The 20634-nt window shown below is 41.8% G+C and overlaps 1 protein-coding gene across 4 annotated transcripts in view; it reads right to left on the bottom strand.

Annotated features, from left to right (window-relative positions):
- The window catches only part of LOC140716952 (E3 ubiquitin-protein ligase DZIP3-like), a 195102-nt gene that overhangs the window by 104099 nt on the left and 70369 nt on the right, over positions 1 to 20634 (bottom strand). For all 4 annotated transcript variants that reach the window (XM_073030129.1, XM_073030130.1, XM_073030126.1 and 1 more), the window contains exons 9-17: positions 19475 to 19537; positions 12003 to 12057; positions 10687 to 10846; positions 9330 to 9366; positions 9016 to 9136; positions 7503 to 7545; positions 6923 to 6996; positions 5037 to 5068; positions 3564 to 3613 (exon numbers count right to left, since the gene is read on the bottom strand). In XM_073030129.1, coding sequence (XP_072886230.1) covers positions 3564 to 3613; positions 5037 to 5068; positions 6923 to 6996; positions 7503 to 7545; positions 9016 to 9136; positions 9330 to 9366; positions 10687 to 10846; positions 12003 to 12057; positions 19475 to 19537 — 635 coding nt within the window. The remainder of the gene's footprint in view (positions 1 to 3563; positions 3614 to 5036; positions 5069 to 6922; positions 6997 to 7502; positions 7546 to 9015; positions 9137 to 9329; positions 9367 to 10686; positions 10847 to 12002; positions 12058 to 19474; positions 19538 to 20634) is intronic.

The following is a 20634-nucleotide window of genomic DNA, read 5'->3' on the forward strand; positions in this document are numbered from 1 at the left end:
GAGGATAGTAAAAACTTCTTTAGGTATGTGAAGAGGAAAAAAATTAGTTAAGACCAAAGTTGGGCCCTTGAAGACAGAAACAGGTGAATTTATTATGGGGAACAAGGAAATGGTAGACGAGTTGAACAAGTACTTTGGATCTGTCTTCACTAAGGAAGACAGAAACAATCTCCCAGATGTAATAGTGGCCAGAGGGCCTAGGATAACAGAGGAACTGAAGGAAATTTATATTAAGCAGAAAATGGTGTTTTCTGAATGGGACTGATGGGACTGAAGACTGATAAATCCCCAGGGTACTTAAGGTGGTGGCTCTAGAAATCGTGGACGCATTGGTAATCATTTTCCAATGTTCTATAGATTCAGGATCAGTTCCTGTGGATTGGAGGGTAGCTGATGTTATCCCACTTTCTAAGAAAGGAGGGAGAGAGAAAACGGAATTACAGACCAGTTAGCTTGACATCAGTGGTGGGGAAGATATGACCACATAACCATATAACAATTACAGCACGGAAACAGGCCATCTCGGCCCTTCTAGTTCGTGCCGAATGCTTACTCTCACCTAGTCCCACCTACCTGCACTCAGCCCATAACCGTCCACTCCTTTCCTGTCCATATACCTATCCAATTTTTTCTTAAATGACAATATCGAACCTGCCTCTACCACTTCTACTGGAAGCTCGTTCCACACAGCTACCACTCTCTGAGTAAAGAAGTTCCCCCTCGTGTTACCCCTAAACTTTTACCCCTTAACTCTCAACTCATATCCTCTTGTTTGAATCTCCCCTACTTTCAATGGAAAAAGCCTATCCACATCAATTCTATCTATCCCCCTCATAATTTTAAATACCTCTATCAAGTCCCCCCTTCAACCTTCTATGCTCCAAAGAATAAAGACCTAACTTGTTCAACCTTTCCCTGTAACTTAGGCGCTGAAACCCAGGTAACATTCTAGTAAATCTTCTCTGTACTCTCTCTATTTTGTTGACATCTTTCCTATAATTCGGTGACCAGAACTGTACACAATACTCCAAATTTGGCCTTACCAATGCCTTGTACAATTTTAACATTACATCCCAACTCCTATACTCAATGCTCTGATTTATAAAGGCCAGCATACCAAAAGCTTTCGTCATCACCCTATCCACATGAGATTCCACCTTCAGGGAACTATGCACCATTATTCCTAGATCACTCTATTCTACAAAGATGCTGGAGTCAATTATAAAAGATGAAATAGTGGCACATTTGGATAGCAGTAACAGGATCGGTCTGAGTCAGCATGGATTTACGAAGGGGAAATCATGCTTGACTAATCTTCTGGAATTTTTTGAGGATGTAACTATGAAAATGGACAAGGGAGAGTCAGTGGATGTAGTGTACCTGGACTTTCAGAAAGCTTTTGATAGGATCCCACATAGGAGATTAGTGGGCAAAATTAGAGCACATGGTATTGGGGGTAGGGTACTGACATGGATTGAAAATTGGTTGGCAGACAGGAAACAAAGAGTAGAGATTAACAGGTCCCTTTCAGAATGGCAGACAGTGACTAGTGGGGTACCGCAAGGCTTGGTGCTGGGACCACAGCTATTTACAATATACATTAATGATTTAGATGAGAGGATTAAAAGTAACATTAGCAAATTTGCAGATGACACAAAGCTGGGTGGCAGTGTGAAATATGAGGAGGAAGTTAGGAGAATGCAGGGTGACTTGGACAGGTTGGGTGAGTGGGCAGATGCAGTTTAATGTGGATAAATGTGAGGTTATCCACTTTGGTGGCAAGAACAGGAAGGCAGATTACTATCTGAATGGTGTCAAGTTAGGAAAAGGGGAAGTACAATGAGATCTAGGTGTCCTTGTTCATCAGTCACTGAAAGTAAGCATGCAGCTACAGCAGGCACTGAAGAAAGCTAATGACATGTTGGCCTTCATAACAAGAGGAATTGAGTATAGGAGCAAAGAGGTCCTTCTGCAGTTGTACACGGCCCTGGTGAGACCACACCTGGAGTATTGTGTGTGGTTTTGGACTCCAAATTTGAGGTAGGACATTCTTGCCATTCAGGGAGTGCAGCGTAGGTTCATGAGGTTAATTCCCGGGATGGCAGGACTGTCATGTTGAAAGATTGGAGTGACTGGGCTTGTATACACTGGAATTTAGAAGGATGAGAGGGGATCTGATTGAAACATATAAGATTATTAAGGGATTGGACACGCTAGAGGCAGGAAATATATTCCCGATGTTGGGGGAGTCCAGAACCAGAGGCCACAGTTTAAGAATAAGGGGTAGGCCATTTAGAACAGAGTTGAGGAAAAACTTTTTCACCCAGAGAGTTGTGGATCGATGGAATGCTGTGCCTCAGAAGGCAGTGGAGGCCAATTTTCTGGATGCATTCAAGAGAGAGTTAGATAGAGCTCTTATAGATAACGGGGTCAAGGGATATGGGGAGAGGGCAGGAACGGGGTACTGATTGTGGATGATCAGCCATGATCACAGTGAATAGTGGTGCTGGCTTGAAGGGCCGAATGGCCTACCCCTGCACCTATTATCTATTGTCACAGCTGTCCATGGCAATGAATTCCACAGATTCACCACCCTCTTGGCTGAAGAAATTCCTCCATATCTCTGCTCTAAAGGGACGACCTTCTATCCTGAGGCAGTGCCCCCTGGTCCTGGACTCGCCCACTATTGGAAGTATCCTTTCCACGTGCATTTCCCACCGGCAAAGGGTCAATAAACGCACTTTTTCAATGGCAGTTGTAAAAACCAGGAGTTTTATTGGGGAGAGAGAGAGAGAGCCTGTGGTATGCCGAATTACCGGGTGAACAAGTAGTCTTTGGGGTACTGCAAGCCTGTGACTTTGCAGATGCTTTTGCTGCACGCTTGAGAGCTCAGTGGGGGGTGCCGATGCTTGTTTTTGCTGGTGGGGGAGGGAACGTTGCATTGCTGCTGCTTACGCGTGAGTGGGGGAGCTGGGGTAGGCTTTAGGTTTCTAACATTTAACTGTCATTTATTCTTTCGGGCACTCCTCTGTTTTCGTGGATGTTTGCAAAGAAAAGGAATTTCAGGAATGTATAGGAATGTATATCCCTGACATTAAATTAAACCTTTGATGGGGAAAATGCATTTTTACTCAGTGTTCTGATGAAACCAGTGATGAATGGAATCAAATTCACTGGAAACGTACAAAAGAGCATTTGATCTATAGTCATAAAGGAAAATTTTTACAAAGAAAGGACGTGACAGTGGACTGTCTTTCATAGGGCCAGATAGGCAATTTGGAGCTGAATGGCCTCATTGAGCTGAATGGCCTCATTGAGCTGAAGGATTCCATCTGCAGGCCCCAAGATGTGAAGAACAAAGAGTCTGAAATATCTGGTATGGGTTTTATCATTCTGCACACTCAAAGCAACCAATACTTCCTTCTATTTTAATGGTGCTAGTTTGACGCTTAGAACTATGGAGCTTAAACAGACGGATAGAGAAACACACACAAAATGCTGGAGGAACTCAACAAGTCAGGCAAAATATTGACTCTTTACAGATAGGCTTTGGATCTACTTACCTGCACTTTTTGGTTCTGATATTTTCCTGGAACTATTTTCCTCTTCATATCTAAAATATGGAGATATGTGAGGGTTAGTAAAGTTACTTTAACTGTTTTATTTCCTTCAGCAACCTTTCCCCCTTCATCTTATCAATTGGTACCAACTTAGAACCAGGTTCCTGTGGCACAGTGACTTCTGGCACTGTTCTTCATGTCCAAGTTAAGACTAGATGAAGAGGACTATTCAGCTCCAACAGACACTATGCCCAATCCACACAAACTGTTGGAGAAACTCAGCAAGTGAGACAACATCTATAGACGGGAATAAACAGTTGAAGCTTTGGTCCCTTCATCAGGATTGATGAAACATTGACTCTTTATTCCTTTACATAGATGCTGAATGTTTCCTACCATTTACAGGTGAGGGGTCTCAGCCAGATATGTTGACTGTTTATTTCTCTCCAGAGATGCTACCCAACTTGCTGATTTCCTCCAGCATTTTGTGTGTGTTACTCAAGAGGATTCAATGACAAGCTAAATTTCTAGACATCAGTCGCATTTTATTCCATACTTCCTGGTTTGATCAGTTGGTAAATAACTCAGGGGATGTGTCAGGTAAACATAGAGCTCATACAAAAGATTCAAACACCTGAAAGCACGTCCCACCAGGCTCAAGGACAGCTTCCATCCCACTGTTATAAGGACTATTCACTGGACCCCTTGTAAAAATAAGATGGACATTTGACCTCGCTATCCACTTCATCACAACCTTGCACCTTACTGTCTGCCTGCAATGCACTTTCTCTGTAACTGTAACACTTTATTCCGCATTCTGTTAATGTATTCCCTTGTTCTACCTCAGTGCACTTTTGTACTGAATTGATCTGTATGGATGGCATGCAAAACAAAGTTTTTCCTTGTACCTCAGTACTTGTGACAATAACAGAAAATTTACCAAAATAACAAGGAGACCAAATGCTGCCAACAGTAGAGAATGTGACTCTCTAAAAACGGCAAATATTGAATTATAATCAGGTTTATTATCACTGATATGACATGAAAAGTGTTGTTTTGTGGCAGCAGTCAGTGTAATACACAAAAATTACTCTAAATTATAATAAGCATATAAAAATAAATAAGTAGTGGAAAAAGAAAACAATATAATGAGGTAACGTTCATAGGCCATTCAGAAATCTGATGGCGGAGGGGAAGAAGCTGTTCCTAAAATGTTGAGTGTGTGTCTTCTGGCTCCTGTACCTCCCCATTGATGTCTGTAATAAGAGAGCATGTCCAGTGATAAGGGTTCTTAAAGTCAGGAAAGAAGGTCACAGAGAGAGAAATACTAGATAAGGCAACCAGGATTCATGGTTACAAGCACTTGAAATCTGCTAGACCTACTCTTGTGGGCAGGAGAGCTGGTGAACTGTGGAAGAGTGGAAGGAACCCAGTTATAATTCATTAACACATTGGAGATTTTCAACTGCTACTTACTGTTCATTGGAATCTGGAGGAACATCTTCACACTAAACAAAAAAAATGAAAAGAATGTTGAGCACTTATTTGATATATTTTTTACAATGAGGTCACAGCATTTCTGCAGATAAAGACAGAAGGGTATTTTCTTCACCTTTAATGACCCTAAATTCCCCTTCTATTACAACTATATAATTTCAAATGGATACCCCCAAGCTTAGTATTCACAGCACATCTCATGTGCTCCTTGTTCATTGTACAAAACTTCCTGATATCAATCAGTTAACATGATGCTTTACAGCACCACCAATCAGGATTCAATGCCTGCTACTGTCTGTAAGGAGTTTGTATGATCTCTCTGTGACCGTGTAGCTTTCTGAGGGTGCTCCGGTTTGCTCCCGCATCCTAAAGTCGCACAGGGTAGGGTTAGTAAGTTGTGGACATGCTATGTTGGTGCTAGAAGCGTAGTGAAACTTGCGGACTGCCCCCAGAACATCCTCAGACTGCGTTGATCGTTGGTTCAAACGGTACATTTCACTGTATGTTTCCATGTACATGTGAAAAACAAAGCTAATTTAATCTTTAATCTTCAATTTCTTTTCTTTTGCTCTTTGAGTCTGCATTTTCTTTCATTTCAATTGAAGAATCAGGATTCAAGTTTATTTATCACATGTACATCAGAACATACAGTAACAATCAAAAGACCCAAGGATGTGCTGGGGCAGTCTACAGGTGTTGCCACACATTCCTGGATATAAATCTAGATTTGCTTTATAAAAGATTATTTAGATTGCAACCACTAAAGGGTTAAAAAGGGAAGAATATTTGAACTGAGAAGTTCACCTCGTTTCTCCTTCCACAGGAATTGTCTAAGCTGCTGAGTGTTTCTGATTTTATTTCCGATTTTCAGCAATGGAAGTTTTTGACTTTCAGCTTTCAACATCCACTTGTCCTGAAAGATGAATGCCTCTGCTTTTTTTTTTAAAAGAAATTTACAGTATGTGGCCAACAGTAGTGCAGTCAGCATTTCATAACCTTTAATGGATGGTTTGAGAGCCTTTTCAAAGTTAAGTCTCAGCCACATTGTTGTGGACTTGAGCAGCAAAGGGTTTTGCTCAAACATCAGTGAGACAATGAGTTTTTAAACTTACAATCACTCTTACTGTAACTCAGAATAGTGGAGCGTTATTTTAGAACGGAGATGAGGAGGAATTTCTTTAGTCACAGGGTTGTGAATCTGTGGAATTCATTGCCACAGGCAGCTGTGGAGGCCAAGTCTGTATGTATATCTAAGGCAGAGGTTGATAGATTCTTCATTGGTCAGGGTATGGAAGGGATACAGGGAAAAGGCAGGAAATTGGGGCTGAGAGGAAAACTGAATCAGATGAAATGGTGGAGCAGATTCAATGGGCCAAATGGCCTAATTCTGCTCCTCTATCTTATGATCTTAATTGGTCACATGATAGTAATTGGGTGACACAGGCTCACTGGACCGAAAGAGTCTGTTACCATGCTGTATCTTTAAATAATATAAACATAGAAACCCTACAGCACCATACAGGCCCTTCGGCCCACAATGCTGTGCTGAACATGTACTTACTTCAGAAATTACCTCAGGTTACTTATAGCCCTCTATTTTTATAAGCTTCATGTACCTATCCAAGAATATGTTAAAAGACCCTATTGTTTCTGCCTTCACCACTGTTGCCAGCAGCCCATTCCACGCACTCACCACTCCCTGCGTAAAAAACTTACCCCTGACATCTCCTCTGTGCCTACTTCCAAGCACCTTAAAACTGTGCCCTCTCATGTTAGCCATATAAAATATGGCCAATTTTCCAAACTTTAACATTGATGAAAGTGGAAAAGGGGGAAAAGGGGAGGACAAAGAGGAAAATTTTTACCAAGTCTGTCTTTTCAGTCTTGGGAGCCGACTTCTGACTTTCAATACTTGTGTCAGATTCTTCAGGGAGCTCATCTGGAACAAACACAGGAATATAGGCATGACTGTACACAACAACACTTGCAGGTATGAGGACAATGTGGTCATTTTCTTTGGAAGGAGATTTGAGGGAGGATTTAGAGTCACAGACTTATGCAGCACAAAAACAGGCCCTTCAGCCCAACTTGGCAATACATGTGCCTGTGTTTGGCTCATATCCCATTAAACCTTTCCTAATCATAAGACCATAAGACATAGGAGCAGAGGAGCATCACAAAATGTCTTTTAAGTTTAATAATTGTACCAATTTCTACCACTTCCTCTGGCAGTTCATCCCATAGAACCACTAACCCCACTAACCTGGGGAAAGGACTGTGACCATCCACCTTATGTACTCCACTCATGTATTTGTCACCCCTCCACCTCCATTACCTCAGGGTAAAAAGTCCCAACCTATCCAGTCTCTCCTTACAACTCAAGCCATCCATAAGACCTGAAGAAATAGGAGAAGAATTAGAGAAACGCCTTCTGTTCTGACTCACCGATAACCTTGCAGTTCTTTTCAATGGGGTTTTCGCAAGCTGCCTGGAAAAAGAATCAGGAATGCACGTTAATCTTTCTCTTCAATGCTGCTTCATTCTCTCTGCCGCAGAGAATTTTTGGTCTTAAGACTTTTAATTTACAAACAGCATTGTTTATTCTCTTTCACCACCCTCCTATCTGACCTCAGTTCACTCTCCCCACTTCCATCAGAATAGAGTTAAGCAGAGTTGACCTCAATCAAGGGAGATGTTAGCAGAGATAAGAAGAGGTTAAACCAGAATTACATTTGACTTCATAGAGGGAAATTAAATGTTTTGGAACATGCAGAATCAGGTTTAATATCACTGACATATATCATGAAATTTGTACATGTTTATTGTCCTGAAACATTGAGTGTGTGTCTTCAAGCTCCTGTACCTCCTCTCTGATGGTAGCAATGAGAAGAGGGATTGGCCTGGGTGATGGGGGTCCTTAATGGTGGATGCAGAGCTTTTGAGGCATCATCTTTTGAACAAGTCCTTAATGCTGGGGAGGCTTGTATCCATGATGGAACTGGCTGAGTTTGCAACCCTCTGCAGCTTTTTCTCAAACCTGTGAAAAGTGTAGTGGATAGCTAGAGACTATTACAGCACCAGCAACCCAGATTCAATTCTTGCTGTAAGGAGTTTGTACATTCTCCCTGTGCCTGCATGGGTTTCCTCCAGGTACTCCGGTTTCCTCCCAAAGACATATGGGTTAGGAGATTAATTGGTAACATGAACGAGCATTGGTGTAATTGGGCAGCATAGGCCCGAAGGGATGGAAGAGCCTCTTACTGTGTTGTATATCTAAATAATTTTTTTTAAATAAGATTTTTTTCTTGAATGGTAGTCATTGACCTTGAATGTAGTTTGGCATGGACCTCCAGTGGAAGGTGCAGATGGAGTGTCATGATCCAAAGCTTCAAGATATCCATCCATATTATCGATATGTAACTACTTCCACTGGTTTGGATGTTTGGGAAGAGTAGGCAAAATCTAGGAAACAAGGGCAGAACCTACTAGGATTCCACTGGGAAACAGGTTGAGACTTATCTGCAGTAATAGAGAGCTTTTTTCCACGAATAGCTTAAGATTTTAAGAATTAACTTTATTTGTCACACGTACATCAAAACATACAGTGAAATATACAGACATACAGTTGCGTCAATGATCAACACAGGCTGAGGACATGCTGGGGGCAGCCTGCAAGTGTTACCGAACACAGCATGCCCACAACTCACTAACCCTAACCTGTACGCCTTTGGATGTGGGAGGAAACCAGAGGAAGCTCACAGTCGCAGGAGAATGTACAATCTCCTTACAGACAGCAGAGGAAATTGAATCCTAATTGCTGGTGCTGTGATACATTGTGTTTACCTCTATCATACTGTGCCACCCTGTTGTCAAGCCTAGGATTTTTTTTAATGAACTGAGGGTATTAAACCACATTTTCCACCCTCCAATTAGGACTCTGTCAATTCCCACAACTCACCTGGAATTTCTCCCCTCTGACATTGCCGGCAGACCCTTCACCTTCCAAAGACTCAATGTCTGTATCTGAACCTGGCCCAGGCACGGAGCTGTCATCACCACCGGCAACCATTGCTTTTTTACTGAAAAGAAGCAGATGGAAAAAGTAAAGACAGGGCTGTGGGAGAGCCAGACAGAAGGTAACCACTTACCCACTCACACCATTGTTACAGAATTCTCAGTGGGTTATATATGACAAAATAGACAAATTGCTCCATTTTAAAGTTGTCTTTACCCTCCCTTAAAAAAAAAGGAGAATAATTCAGGTTCACTTACCATGAACTGTGCTCCTCTTGTGTTGTTTCGCAGTTACCTGAGGGAATGGAACAACAAAATAGAGTCATAAAGCGATATCACACAGATACAGGCCCTTCAGCCCAACCAGTCCATGCCAATCATGTTGCCTACCCAGTTAGTCCCAATTTCCTCCGTTTGACCCAAATCCCTCAAAACCAGCCCCTCCAAACAATAATGACTGGCTGCATCACTGTCCAGTATGGGGGGGGGGGGGGGGGGGGGGGGCGGTGACAGGGATACTGCAGAGGATCGATGTAAGCTGCAGAGAGTGGTAAAATTAGTCAGCTCCATCATGGGTACTCTGTAATTTCCAGGACATCTTCAAGGAGTGATGCCTCAAAAAGGTGGTGTCCAGCATTAATGGCCTCCAGCACCCCAGGGCATGCTCTTTTCTCACTGTAACCATCAGGTAGGAGTTACAGACTTTACATCAAACTTTACAACTCCTCCCTAGGAGTGTCAGACACCCTGAGCCAATAGGCTGGTCCTGGACTTATTTCCACTGGGCATGATTAACTTATTATTATTTAATTATTTAGGGTTTTATATTACTATATTTCTTCGCTATTCTTGGTTGGTGCGGCTATAACGAAACCCAATTTCCCTTGGGATCAATAAAGTATGTCTGTCTGTATTATACTGTTATCATAATATTAACAAATTTCACGACATATGTCGATGATATTAAACTTGATTCTGATTCAGTGGGGATAACTTCATTTAATTTCACTTGCACCATCACTGATATGTTCCCACATCCAATGGTCTCACTTTCAAGGGCTCTTCATCTCATGTTCTCAATACTTATTGCTTTTTTTTTTTCTCTATTTTGTATTTGTAGTTTGATGTCTTTTGCACATTGGTTGTTTGTCTGCCCTGTTGGGTGTGGTCTTTCACTGATTCTGTTATGGTTCTTGGATTTACTGAGTATGACTGCAAGAAAATGAATCTCAGTGTTATATAAGGCAGCATATGCATGTACTTTGATCATAAATTTACTGTGGACTTTGAATTATCCTCATGAATCTCCTCTGGACCCTTGCCAATGCCAACATTGCTTAAATAAGGGGCACAAAACTGTTCACAATACTCAAGTGCAGTCTGACTAATGCCTTATAAAGTCTCTGCATCACATCTTTCCTTTTGTATACTAGTCCTCTCAAAATGAATGCTAACATCGCATTCACCTTCCTCACCGCTGATTCAACCTGCAAGATAACGTTCAGGGAATCCTGCACAAGGACTCCCAAGTCGCTCTGCACCATCCTAACACACACCCTGTGCAACGCACCAAATTAATAAAGGACATTGTGGCAATACCAGAGAAGTCAATTACCTTTTTTCTTAATTTCTTCCTGAATTTCACTTCGCTGTTCCTGCAGTACAGTTATGTCACTGCCTCCGACCAGACACAGGTCGATGCCTCTCCTGTTCACTACCAAAGCATAGTCCGGGTAGCCTGCTGACAAGAGACCTTTAGCACAGAAGTAATGGCCCTGGAGAGAGCAGAACAAGATATCAAGGCAAGTATGTCACTGGGGGAAGAGAAGGAAAGGGACTGATGTCCAAATGACAAAACACTTTCAGCATTAGGGACATAGATAGAGGTATTTAAAATAATGAGGGGGTTAGATAGAATTGACGTGGATAGGCTTTTTCCATTAAGAGTAGGGGAGATTCAAACAAGAGGACTTGAGTTGAGAGTTAAGGAGCAAAAGTTTAAGGGTAACACGAGGGGGAATTTCTTTACTCAGAGAGTGGTAGCTGTGTGGAATGAGCTTCCAGTAGAAGTGGCAGAGGCAGGTTCGGTATTGTCATTTAAAGTAAAATTGGATAGGTATGTGGACAGGAAAGGAATGGAGGGTTATGGGCTGAGTGCGGGTCAGTGGGACTAGGTGAGAGTAAGCGTTCAGCACAGACTAGAAGGGCCGAGATGGCCTGTTTCCGTGCTGTAATTGTTATATGGTTATATGTTATATGGTTATATTTAGGGACTCTTAGTCCTCTTGGACAACCATGTGCCTGTCTGTGTGGGAGGTAAGGGTAGATTAAAGGGCTGACACAACATTATAGGCCAAAAGGCCTGTACTGTTCTATGTAATAGATAGAGTGGACAACCAGCAACTTTTTTTTTCCAGGGTGGCAATGACCAATACCAGAGGACATCCATTTAAGGTGAGTAGAGGAAAATTTACGGGTGAGTTCCCGGTAGAGGCTGATATAATAGGGCTATTTAGATAGGCACATGGATGTTAGGAAAATGGAGGATTATGGTGTCAGAGAGAAGGGTATGATTGAGCGTGATGAAGGTTTATATAGATTGGCACAACATTGCGGGCCAAAGGGCCCGAACTGTGCTGGATTGCTCTATGTTCTAATTATGCAGGGTCACCACGGTAGAGCAACAGAACAATGTTATATGTAGATAGATTTTCGCTGATGCATTAGGAGCTTCCTGCAATTTTCCGGTAAAGGAGAAATCTAGAAAACTTAGCATAAACAGAAGTTGAAAATAGATTCCCCAAAATTGCTAAATTAATAAAATATTCCCAAAACAATCTCTGAAGACAAGGCATGACAAGATTGGTAAGCAGATGAATGGTGGTTTGAACATAAGTCTTTCTGAGGATCAACCAGAAGTATATCACTTGCCTTAAAATAGTCTGGCTTCAGGACCGTGGCTCTGATGCTGTCCAAGATGGCAGTTCTACAGAAAAGAAAAAGTAAATCACTTTGTTTAACAGCTCCATTTCCAAAAGAAAACACTACAGACTTCTCTGATATTGCCCGCCCACTCCCAGAACAACTCCAGAAAGGGCAAGATGTTCAGGAACTTCTTTTAACTGTTCTTCCAATGTCTTCCAGTCAAGATGGTGCTGAGCTGTGAAATCTGTCGAGCTTGTGGTTCAGACGCATAGCGGTGCGAGAAAGTTTATAAACCCTGTCAAATTTTATATATTTCTGCATAAATATGATCCAAAATGTAATCAGATCTTCACGTGTCCTAAAAATAAAGAGAACCCAATTAAATAAATAACACAAAAACATTATACTTGTTCATTTAGTTAATTGAGAAAAATGATTTAGTATTACATGTATTTGTTGGAAAAAGTATGTCAACCTTTGCTTTCAGTAACTGGTGTGACACCACCACCACCCCACCCCATACAGCAATGACTTCAACCAAACATTTCCGGTAACTGTTGATCAGTTCTGCACATTGGCTTGGATGAATTTTAGGCCATTCCTCATTACGAAACTGCTTCAACTCTGGAATGTTGGTAGGCTTCCTTACATGAATTGCTTGCTTTAGGTCCTTTTCACAACATTGCTATAGGATTAAGGTCAGGACTTTTACTCAGCCATTCCAAAACACAAATTTCCTTCTTTTTAAACTATTCTGTTGTTGATTTACTGTTGCTTTTCAGATCATTGTCTTGTCGCATCATCCAACTTCTATTATGCTTCAGGTGACAGACTGCTACCCTGACATTCTCCTGTAAAATGTCCTGAAACAATTTTGAATTCATTGTTCCCTCAAAATGATTGCAAGCTGTCCAGGCCCTGATGCAGCAAAGCAGCTCCAAACTATGATGCTCCTTCCACTATGCTTCACAGTTGGAATGCGATTTTGGTGCTGGTGTGCAGTAGCTTTTTTCCTCCAGATATAGCAATGTGCAATTCTGCCAAAAATTTCAACTTTTGTCTCATCTGTCCACAGAACATTGTCCCAGAATCATTGTAGAACATCCAGGTGGTCTTCTGATAACCTGAGATGTGCAGCAATGTGGTTTCTATTTGGAGAGTAGTGGTTTCCTTTGTGGTGTCCTTCCAAGAACACCATTCTTGTTCAACACACACAAAATGCTGGTGGAACACAGCAGGCCAGGCAGCATCTATAGCAGTACTGTCGACGTTTCGGGCTGAGACCCTTCCTCGTGTTTATCATTCTTGTTCAGTGTTTTTCTTATAGCAGACACATGAACAGAGACTTTAGCAAGTTTGAAGAGATTTTGCATGTCAATAAATACTATAGTCAACAAAATTTCTATAGCTTCTAAAGCTGTACCGCGGAGAGCATTCTGACAGGCTGCATCACTGTCTGGTATGGAGGGGCTACTGCACAGGACCGAAAGAAGCTGCAGAGGGTTGTAAATCCAGTCAGCTCCATCTTGGGTACCAGCCTACAAAGTACCCAGGTCATCTTTAGGGAGCAGTGTCTCAGAAAGGCAGCGTCCATTATTAAGAATCTCCAGCACCCAGGGCATGCCCTTTTCTCACTGTTACCATCAGGCAAGAGGTACAGAAGCTTGAAGGCAAACACTCAGCAATTCAGGAACAGCTTCTTCCCCTCTGCCATCCGATTCCTAAATGGACATTGAAACTTTGGACACTACCTCACTTTTTAAAAAAAAAAATATACAGTATTTCTGTTTTTGCACTTTTAAAAAATCTATTCAATATACATAATTGATTTATTTGATTATTATTATAATGTCTTTTTTTCTCTCTGCTAGATTATGCATTGCATTGAACTGCTGCTGCTAAGTTAACAAATTTCACGTCACATTCCGGTGATAATAAACCTGATTCTGATTCTAGAGATTTCTGCAGGTCATTTACTGTTACCCTTGGATTCTTTTTCACTTCCTTCAATATTGCATGTTGTGCTCTTGGTGTGATCTTTGCAGGATGGCCACTCCTAGGGAGAGTAGCAACAGTACTGAGTTCCTGTACGCAATTTCTCTTACTGTGGACTGATGAACACTCAGGTCTTTAAAAGTGCTTTTGTAGCCTTTTCCAGCTTCATGCATCTCTACAATCCTTCTAAGGTCCTCTGAAAGTTGTTTTGACTGAGGCATAGTGTACGTAAAGAGATCTTTCTTGAGAAGAGCAGGCTCAGTCAGTAGCCTGACTTTGAGTGTTTTTTTATATATAGGGCAGGGTATCTCTACAACCCACACCTCCAATCTCATCTCATTGATTGGAACACCCAGCTCCAAATAGCTTTTGTAGAAAGCATTACTACAGAGATTCACATACTTTTTCCAACAAATACATATAGAAACCCTACAGCACAATACAGGCCCTTCAGCCCACAATGATGAGCTGAACATGTACTTACTTTAGAAATTACCTAGGGTAACCCATAGCCCTTTACTTTTCTAAGCTCCATGTACCTATCCAAGAATCTCTTAAAAAACCCTATCGTATCCACCTCCACCACCGTTGCCGGCAGCCCATTCCACACACTCACCACTCTCTGCATAAAAAAAACTTGCCCCTGACATCTCCTCTGTACCTACTTCCAAGCACCTTAAACCTGTGTCCTCTTGTGGCAACCATTTCAGCCCTGGGAAAAAAGCCTCTGACTATCCACACGATCAATGCCTCTCATCATCTTATACACCTCTATCAGGTCACCTCTCATCCTCTGTCGCTCCAAGAAGAAAAGGCCAAGTTCACTCAACCTATTCTCATAAGGCATGCTTCCCAATCCAGGTAACATCCTTGTAAATCTCCTCTGCACCCTTTCTATGGTTTCCACATCCTTTCTGCAGTGAGGCGACCAGAACTGAGCACAGTACTCCAAGTGGGTCTGACCAGGGTCCTATATAGCTGCAACATTACCTCTCGGCTCTTAAACTCAATCCCACGGGTGATGAAGGCCAATACACCGTATGCCTTCTTAACCACAGAGTCAACCTACATAGCATTAATACTATAGTACCATTAATACTATATTCTGCCATCATATTTGACCTACCAAAATGAACCACCTCACACTTACCTGGGTTGAACACCATCTGCCACTTCTCAGCCCAGTTTTGCATTCTATCAATGTCCCGCTGTAATCTCTGACAGCCCTCCACACTATCCACAACACCTCCAACCTTTGTGTCATCAGTACATTTACTAACTCATCCCTCCACTTCCTCATCCAGGTCATTTATAAAAATCACGAAGAGTAAGGGTCCCAGAACAGATCCCTGAGGCACACCACTGGTCACTGACCTCCATGCAGAATATGACCCGTCTACAACCACTCTTTGCCTTCTGTGGGCAAGCCAGTTCTGGATCCACAAAGCAAGGTCCCCTTGGATCCCATGCCTCCTTACTTTCTCAAGAAGCCTTTCATGGGGTACCTTATCAAATGCCTTGCTAAAATCCATATACACGACATCTACTGCTCTACCATCATCGATGTGTTTAGTCACATCCTCAAAAAATTCAATCAGGCTCGTAAGGCACAACCTGCCCTTGACAAAGCCATGCTGACTACTCCTAATCATACGAGCCAAATGTACATAAATCCTGCCTCTCAGGATCTTCTCCATCAACTTACCAACCATTTAAGTAAGATTCACTGGAATAATTTCCTGGGCTATCCCTACTCCCTTTCTTGAATCAGGGAACAACATCTGCAACCCTCCAATCCCCTGGAACCTCTCCCATCCCCATTGATGATGCAAAGATCATTGCCAGAGGCTCAGCAATCTCCTTCCCCGCTTCCCACAGTAGCCTGGGGTGTATCTTGTCCACTCCCAGTGACTTATCCAAGTTGATGTTTTCCAAAAGCTCCAGCACATCCTCTTTCTTAATGTCTATATGCTCGAGCTTTTCAGTCCACTGTAAGTCATCCCTACAATTGTCAAGATCCTTTTCCATAGTGAATACTGAAGCAAAGTATTCATTAAGAATCTCTGCTATTTCCTCCAGTTCCATACACACTTTTCCACTGTCACACTTGATTGGTTCTATTCTCTCATGTCTTATCCTCTTGCTCTTCACATATCTGTAGAATATCTTGGGGTTTTCCTTAATCCTGCTCACTAAGGCCTTCTCACGGTCCCTTCTGGCTCTCCTAATTTCATTCTTAAGCTCCTTCCTGCTAGCCTTATAATCTTCTAGATCTCTATCATTACCTAGTTTTTTGAATCTTTTGTCCGCTTTTCTTTTCTTCCTGACTAGATTTTCAACAGCCCTTGTACACCACAGTTCCTGTACCCTACTATCCTTTCTGTCTCATTAGAACAAACCTATGCAGAATGCCACGCAAATATCCCCTGAACATTTGCCACATTTCTGTGGTATATTTCCCTGAGAACATCTGTTTCCAATTTATGCTTCCAAGTTCCTGCCTGATAGCTTCATATTTCCCCATACTCCAATTAAATGCTTTCCTAACTTGTCTGTTCCTATCCCTCTCCAATGAAGGAAATAGAATTGTGATCACTATCTCCAAAATGCTCCCATGTAATATTGGATCATCTCCATGTAATATTGGATCAATTTTCTCAATAAATAAATGAACAAGTATAATGTTATTGTGTTATTTATTTAATTGGGTTTTCTTTATCTAGTTTTAGGACTTATGTGAAGATCTGATCATATTTTATCCTACAGGGTTCACAAGCTTTCTAGCACCACTGCAGATGTTTGTTAAGGTTCATATGGATGGTTTTTGGACAGCTTGGGGAGTTAAGGGACAGGTTAGGGTTTAGGTACAGAGATGAGGGAAGTTAGGAGTCACGTGCAGTAAATGTACAGTCAGAAGGAGGAGCCGGCACTAAGATCCCCAGTCAATGGTTGGCTCTGTAGATGAGAGCTGATGACCTCCGCAGCTTGGCAAGTCCCCTCAGATCAAGTCCTGGGATTGGATGTCTGTACAAGAAGCAAGCACAAGGAATCTCTATTGGAGGCCCGATGGCGTTTCCAGAAGTCAGAAATCTTATGTCTGTTATCCAGAAGGCTGATGTCTATGAATCTGCTAGTCCAGGCCAGGATTATGGGCTGGAAGCCGAGAGGCAGCTTGTCTGGGGTCAGAGGCCTGTCTGTGTGTATGAGGAGAAAAGAGGCTTGTTTTGTTTTTCTTTTGCTGTTGTTGTTGTTTATGTTGTTCTGTTAAACATTGTAGACATGTTATGTTGGAGCTGGAATGCATGGTGACACTTGCAGGCTTCCCTCAGCAGATCCTTAGGTTCTGTTGGTTGTTAAACAACACATTTCACTATATGTTTCCATGTACACACGATGAATAATTCTGAATGTAACTTGTTAACACTTGTAATTTGACATTACAGTTCATTATCCCAGGAATCATTATTCAGCATCTTTGGGAATATGGTCACAGATATGTATGGGAAATGCAACAGCTGAATTATGTAAAGCAAGATCCCTTACACTGCAGACTAACCATCTGCAGGAGGGCAAAGCTTCAGAATAAAGAGGCGCTCCTTTAGATGGGATATGAGGTGGAATTTCTGTAGCCAGAGGCTGGGTGCATCTGTGGAATCGTTGCCAGCTGTGGAAACTAAGTCATTGGGTATATTTAAAGTGGAGTTTTATTGGTTCTTGAATGATAAGGGGGTTAAAGGTTACAGGAAGCAGAATAGTGGCATAGAAAAACTGCCATGATTGAATGGAGGATCAGATGTAATGGGCTGAATGGCCCACTTCTGCTCCTACATCTTGTGGTCTGTTATTAGCAATCAAGTGGAGAACTAAATATTTATTTATTTCGATTCAGCTTGGTAACGGGTCCTTCCAGCCCAATGAGCCCGCATCACCCAATTACACCCATGTGACCAATTAACCTACTAACCTGTACATCTCTGGAATGTGGGAAAAAACTGGAGCACCCGGAGGAAATCCATGCAGTCACAGGGAGAATGTATAAACTCCTTGGAGGCAACATTGGGAATTGAACACAGGTTGCTGGCACTGTAATAGTGTTACTCAGATTCAACTTGATTTATTTATCACATGTACACGGAAACATACAGTGAAATGCACCATTTGCGTTAACAACCAACACACCCAAGGACATGCTGAGGGCAGCCCGCAAGTGTCCCCACACATTCTGACACCAACATAGCATGTCCACAATGTTCAACAGAACAACACAAACAACAACAAGCCCTGTTCTCCACACCCTCACCACATACACAGACAGGCCTCCAACTCCAGGGCAGGCGGTCTCTGGCCTCCAGTGAACTCGTGGACTTGCAGAGTCCCAGGGCTCCAGCCATCAGGCTTCCATATTTGATATCGACCCAGGACTTAGTGATTTCAACAAATGAGGGCCCCAAAGTCCATTTTTTTTCAATCTTTTTTTAATTGATTTTTTATTCCCTTAGTTTTCCATGTTAAAAAAGCCTTATCCAGAGTTGATGGTTTAAAGAAAAAATTAGAATAGATATTACTAAAGAATAGAAAATTATTTAATTCAAAAAATCTATGAAACTGAAACCGAAACCAGATTTTTAAAGTATGCTTAACAATAGGATTGAGAGCTTGTCTACCTATTCTGGAGAACCAAAAAGGAAGAGGAGCTCCTAATAAAGAAGCTAAAGAAAACCCTGTTACCGAATTCTCCTCCAAATGTAACCATGAGGGGCAGTCCTGGTTATCTATACCATGAATCCAAAAAGTGATATAACAAATATTAATTGCCCAATAATAAAATCTAAAGTTTGGTAGCACCAGTCCTCCATTTTTTTTGATTTTTGCAATAAAAGTTTATTCACTCTAGAGCTTTTATTATTCCAAATGTAAGACAAAATCACAGAATCTATTTTATCAAAAAATATTTTCAGAACAAAAGGAGGAACTGCTTGAAATGTATATATAATTTTCAGTAAAATAACCATTTTTATAGCATTTATTCGACCAATCAATGACATCGACATAGGTGCCCCAAAGTCCAGACCTCGAATTCAGACTCTCTGATGACCAGGTCTCTGAACACTAAGCCTCAAACTCCAGTCTCACCAACTTGCGTACATGCGGATTCACTCACCCTTGTTCCTCATAAATAATAGTTATGCAATCTTGCTGCCTCTGAATTTATTCTTCAAATAGCAGTGGTGGCTTTTTTTCTTCATCTGAGAGGGTAGACGAGGTCTCAGTTTAATGTAAAATCTGAAATGGCAGGTGTGACCACGCAGCATCCCCGTTCCCTCAGACTCCATGTCACTGAGTCTGGAGAGTAAAGCTGTGAACTCGGTAATGTGTCATATTGCAGCTCCTCTTACATTGGACTACGGCATCAATACAGCGGTGACCTTGCTAATAAATTGAGGATTAAAAAGCATCCACTCATTACCAGGAATATGACTCACCGGTGATCACTCAGCTGCAGGTAGCAGTAGGCCCGTCGACAATACAAGTGATGATTATACGGACTGAAAAGGAGAGAAGGGGAGGGGGAAATGAAACAAACTAGTTATTGCTTGTACACATCAGAGCAATTTTCATTATTGAGCAGAACATGAGGCTAATGAAGAGGGATGAGCCTCCAAGAGCATGGATAACAAAAGGCACTAAATTTTGACTTTAAAGATACAACACCAATATACTAACCCTCTTCTCACTACTTCCTTCAGATAGAGGGTACAGGTGCGTTAGATCCCACACCACCAAGTTCAGGAACATTTATTATCCTACAACCATCAGGCTCCTGAACCAAGGGGATAACTTCACTCACCCCAACACTGAACTGATTCCACAACCTACAGACTTACTTACTTTCAAGGACTCTACATCTCATGTTCTCTATAACTCATGTTCTCAGTATTATTTTCTTTGCATGTTGTTTGTTGGTTAGTATTTGTCTATATATAATTTTTCATAAGCTTCTTTATTAAATGCCTGCAAGAAAATGAATCTCAGGGTAGTATATGGAAACACATAAATACTTTGATAATAAATCTTACAAACAAGCTGGATGAACTCAGCAGGTATCCAGCTTGTTTGTACGTCTTGATTTGACCACAGCATCTGCAGTGTACTTTGTGTTTGATAAGTCTGACTGACTTTCATTAGAGGAGATCAAGTGAAGAACTCTTTCACTCAGAGGGTAGTTGACAGCTGGGACTCCTGCCTGAGTGACTGATGGGGCCAGGGACTCTCGCAACACCGAGGTTCAGACTATCATTTAAATTACCATGGGTTAGAAGGCAATGGACAAAGTGTTGGAAAACAGGAAGAGAAATGGTTAATATGGGGGGGGGGGTCATAATTTTACAGTGATTAGGGGAAAGTATAGGGGAGGTGTCAGAACTATGCTTTTTACCAGACAGAGTGTTGGGTGTATCAAAGAGGCAGGTACCATAGGAGCAGGATTAGGCTATTTGGCCCATCAAGATGGCTCCATCATTTAATTGTGGCTGATTTATTAACTCTCTCAATCCTGGAGACCGCCTCTGCCTGTCAATAGAGTAGCAGCAATTCTGTGCTGCTCTTAGTTTTCTCTCTCTCCCCCCAGCTTAGATTTTGAATT

The sequence above is a fragment of the Hemitrygon akajei genome, chromosome 26, assembly GCF_048418815.1.
Source record: "Hemitrygon akajei chromosome 26, sHemAka1.3, whole genome shotgun sequence".
NCBI classification, from domain to species: Eukaryota; Metazoa; Chordata; class Chondrichthyes; order Myliobatiformes; family Dasyatidae; genus Hemitrygon; species Hemitrygon akajei.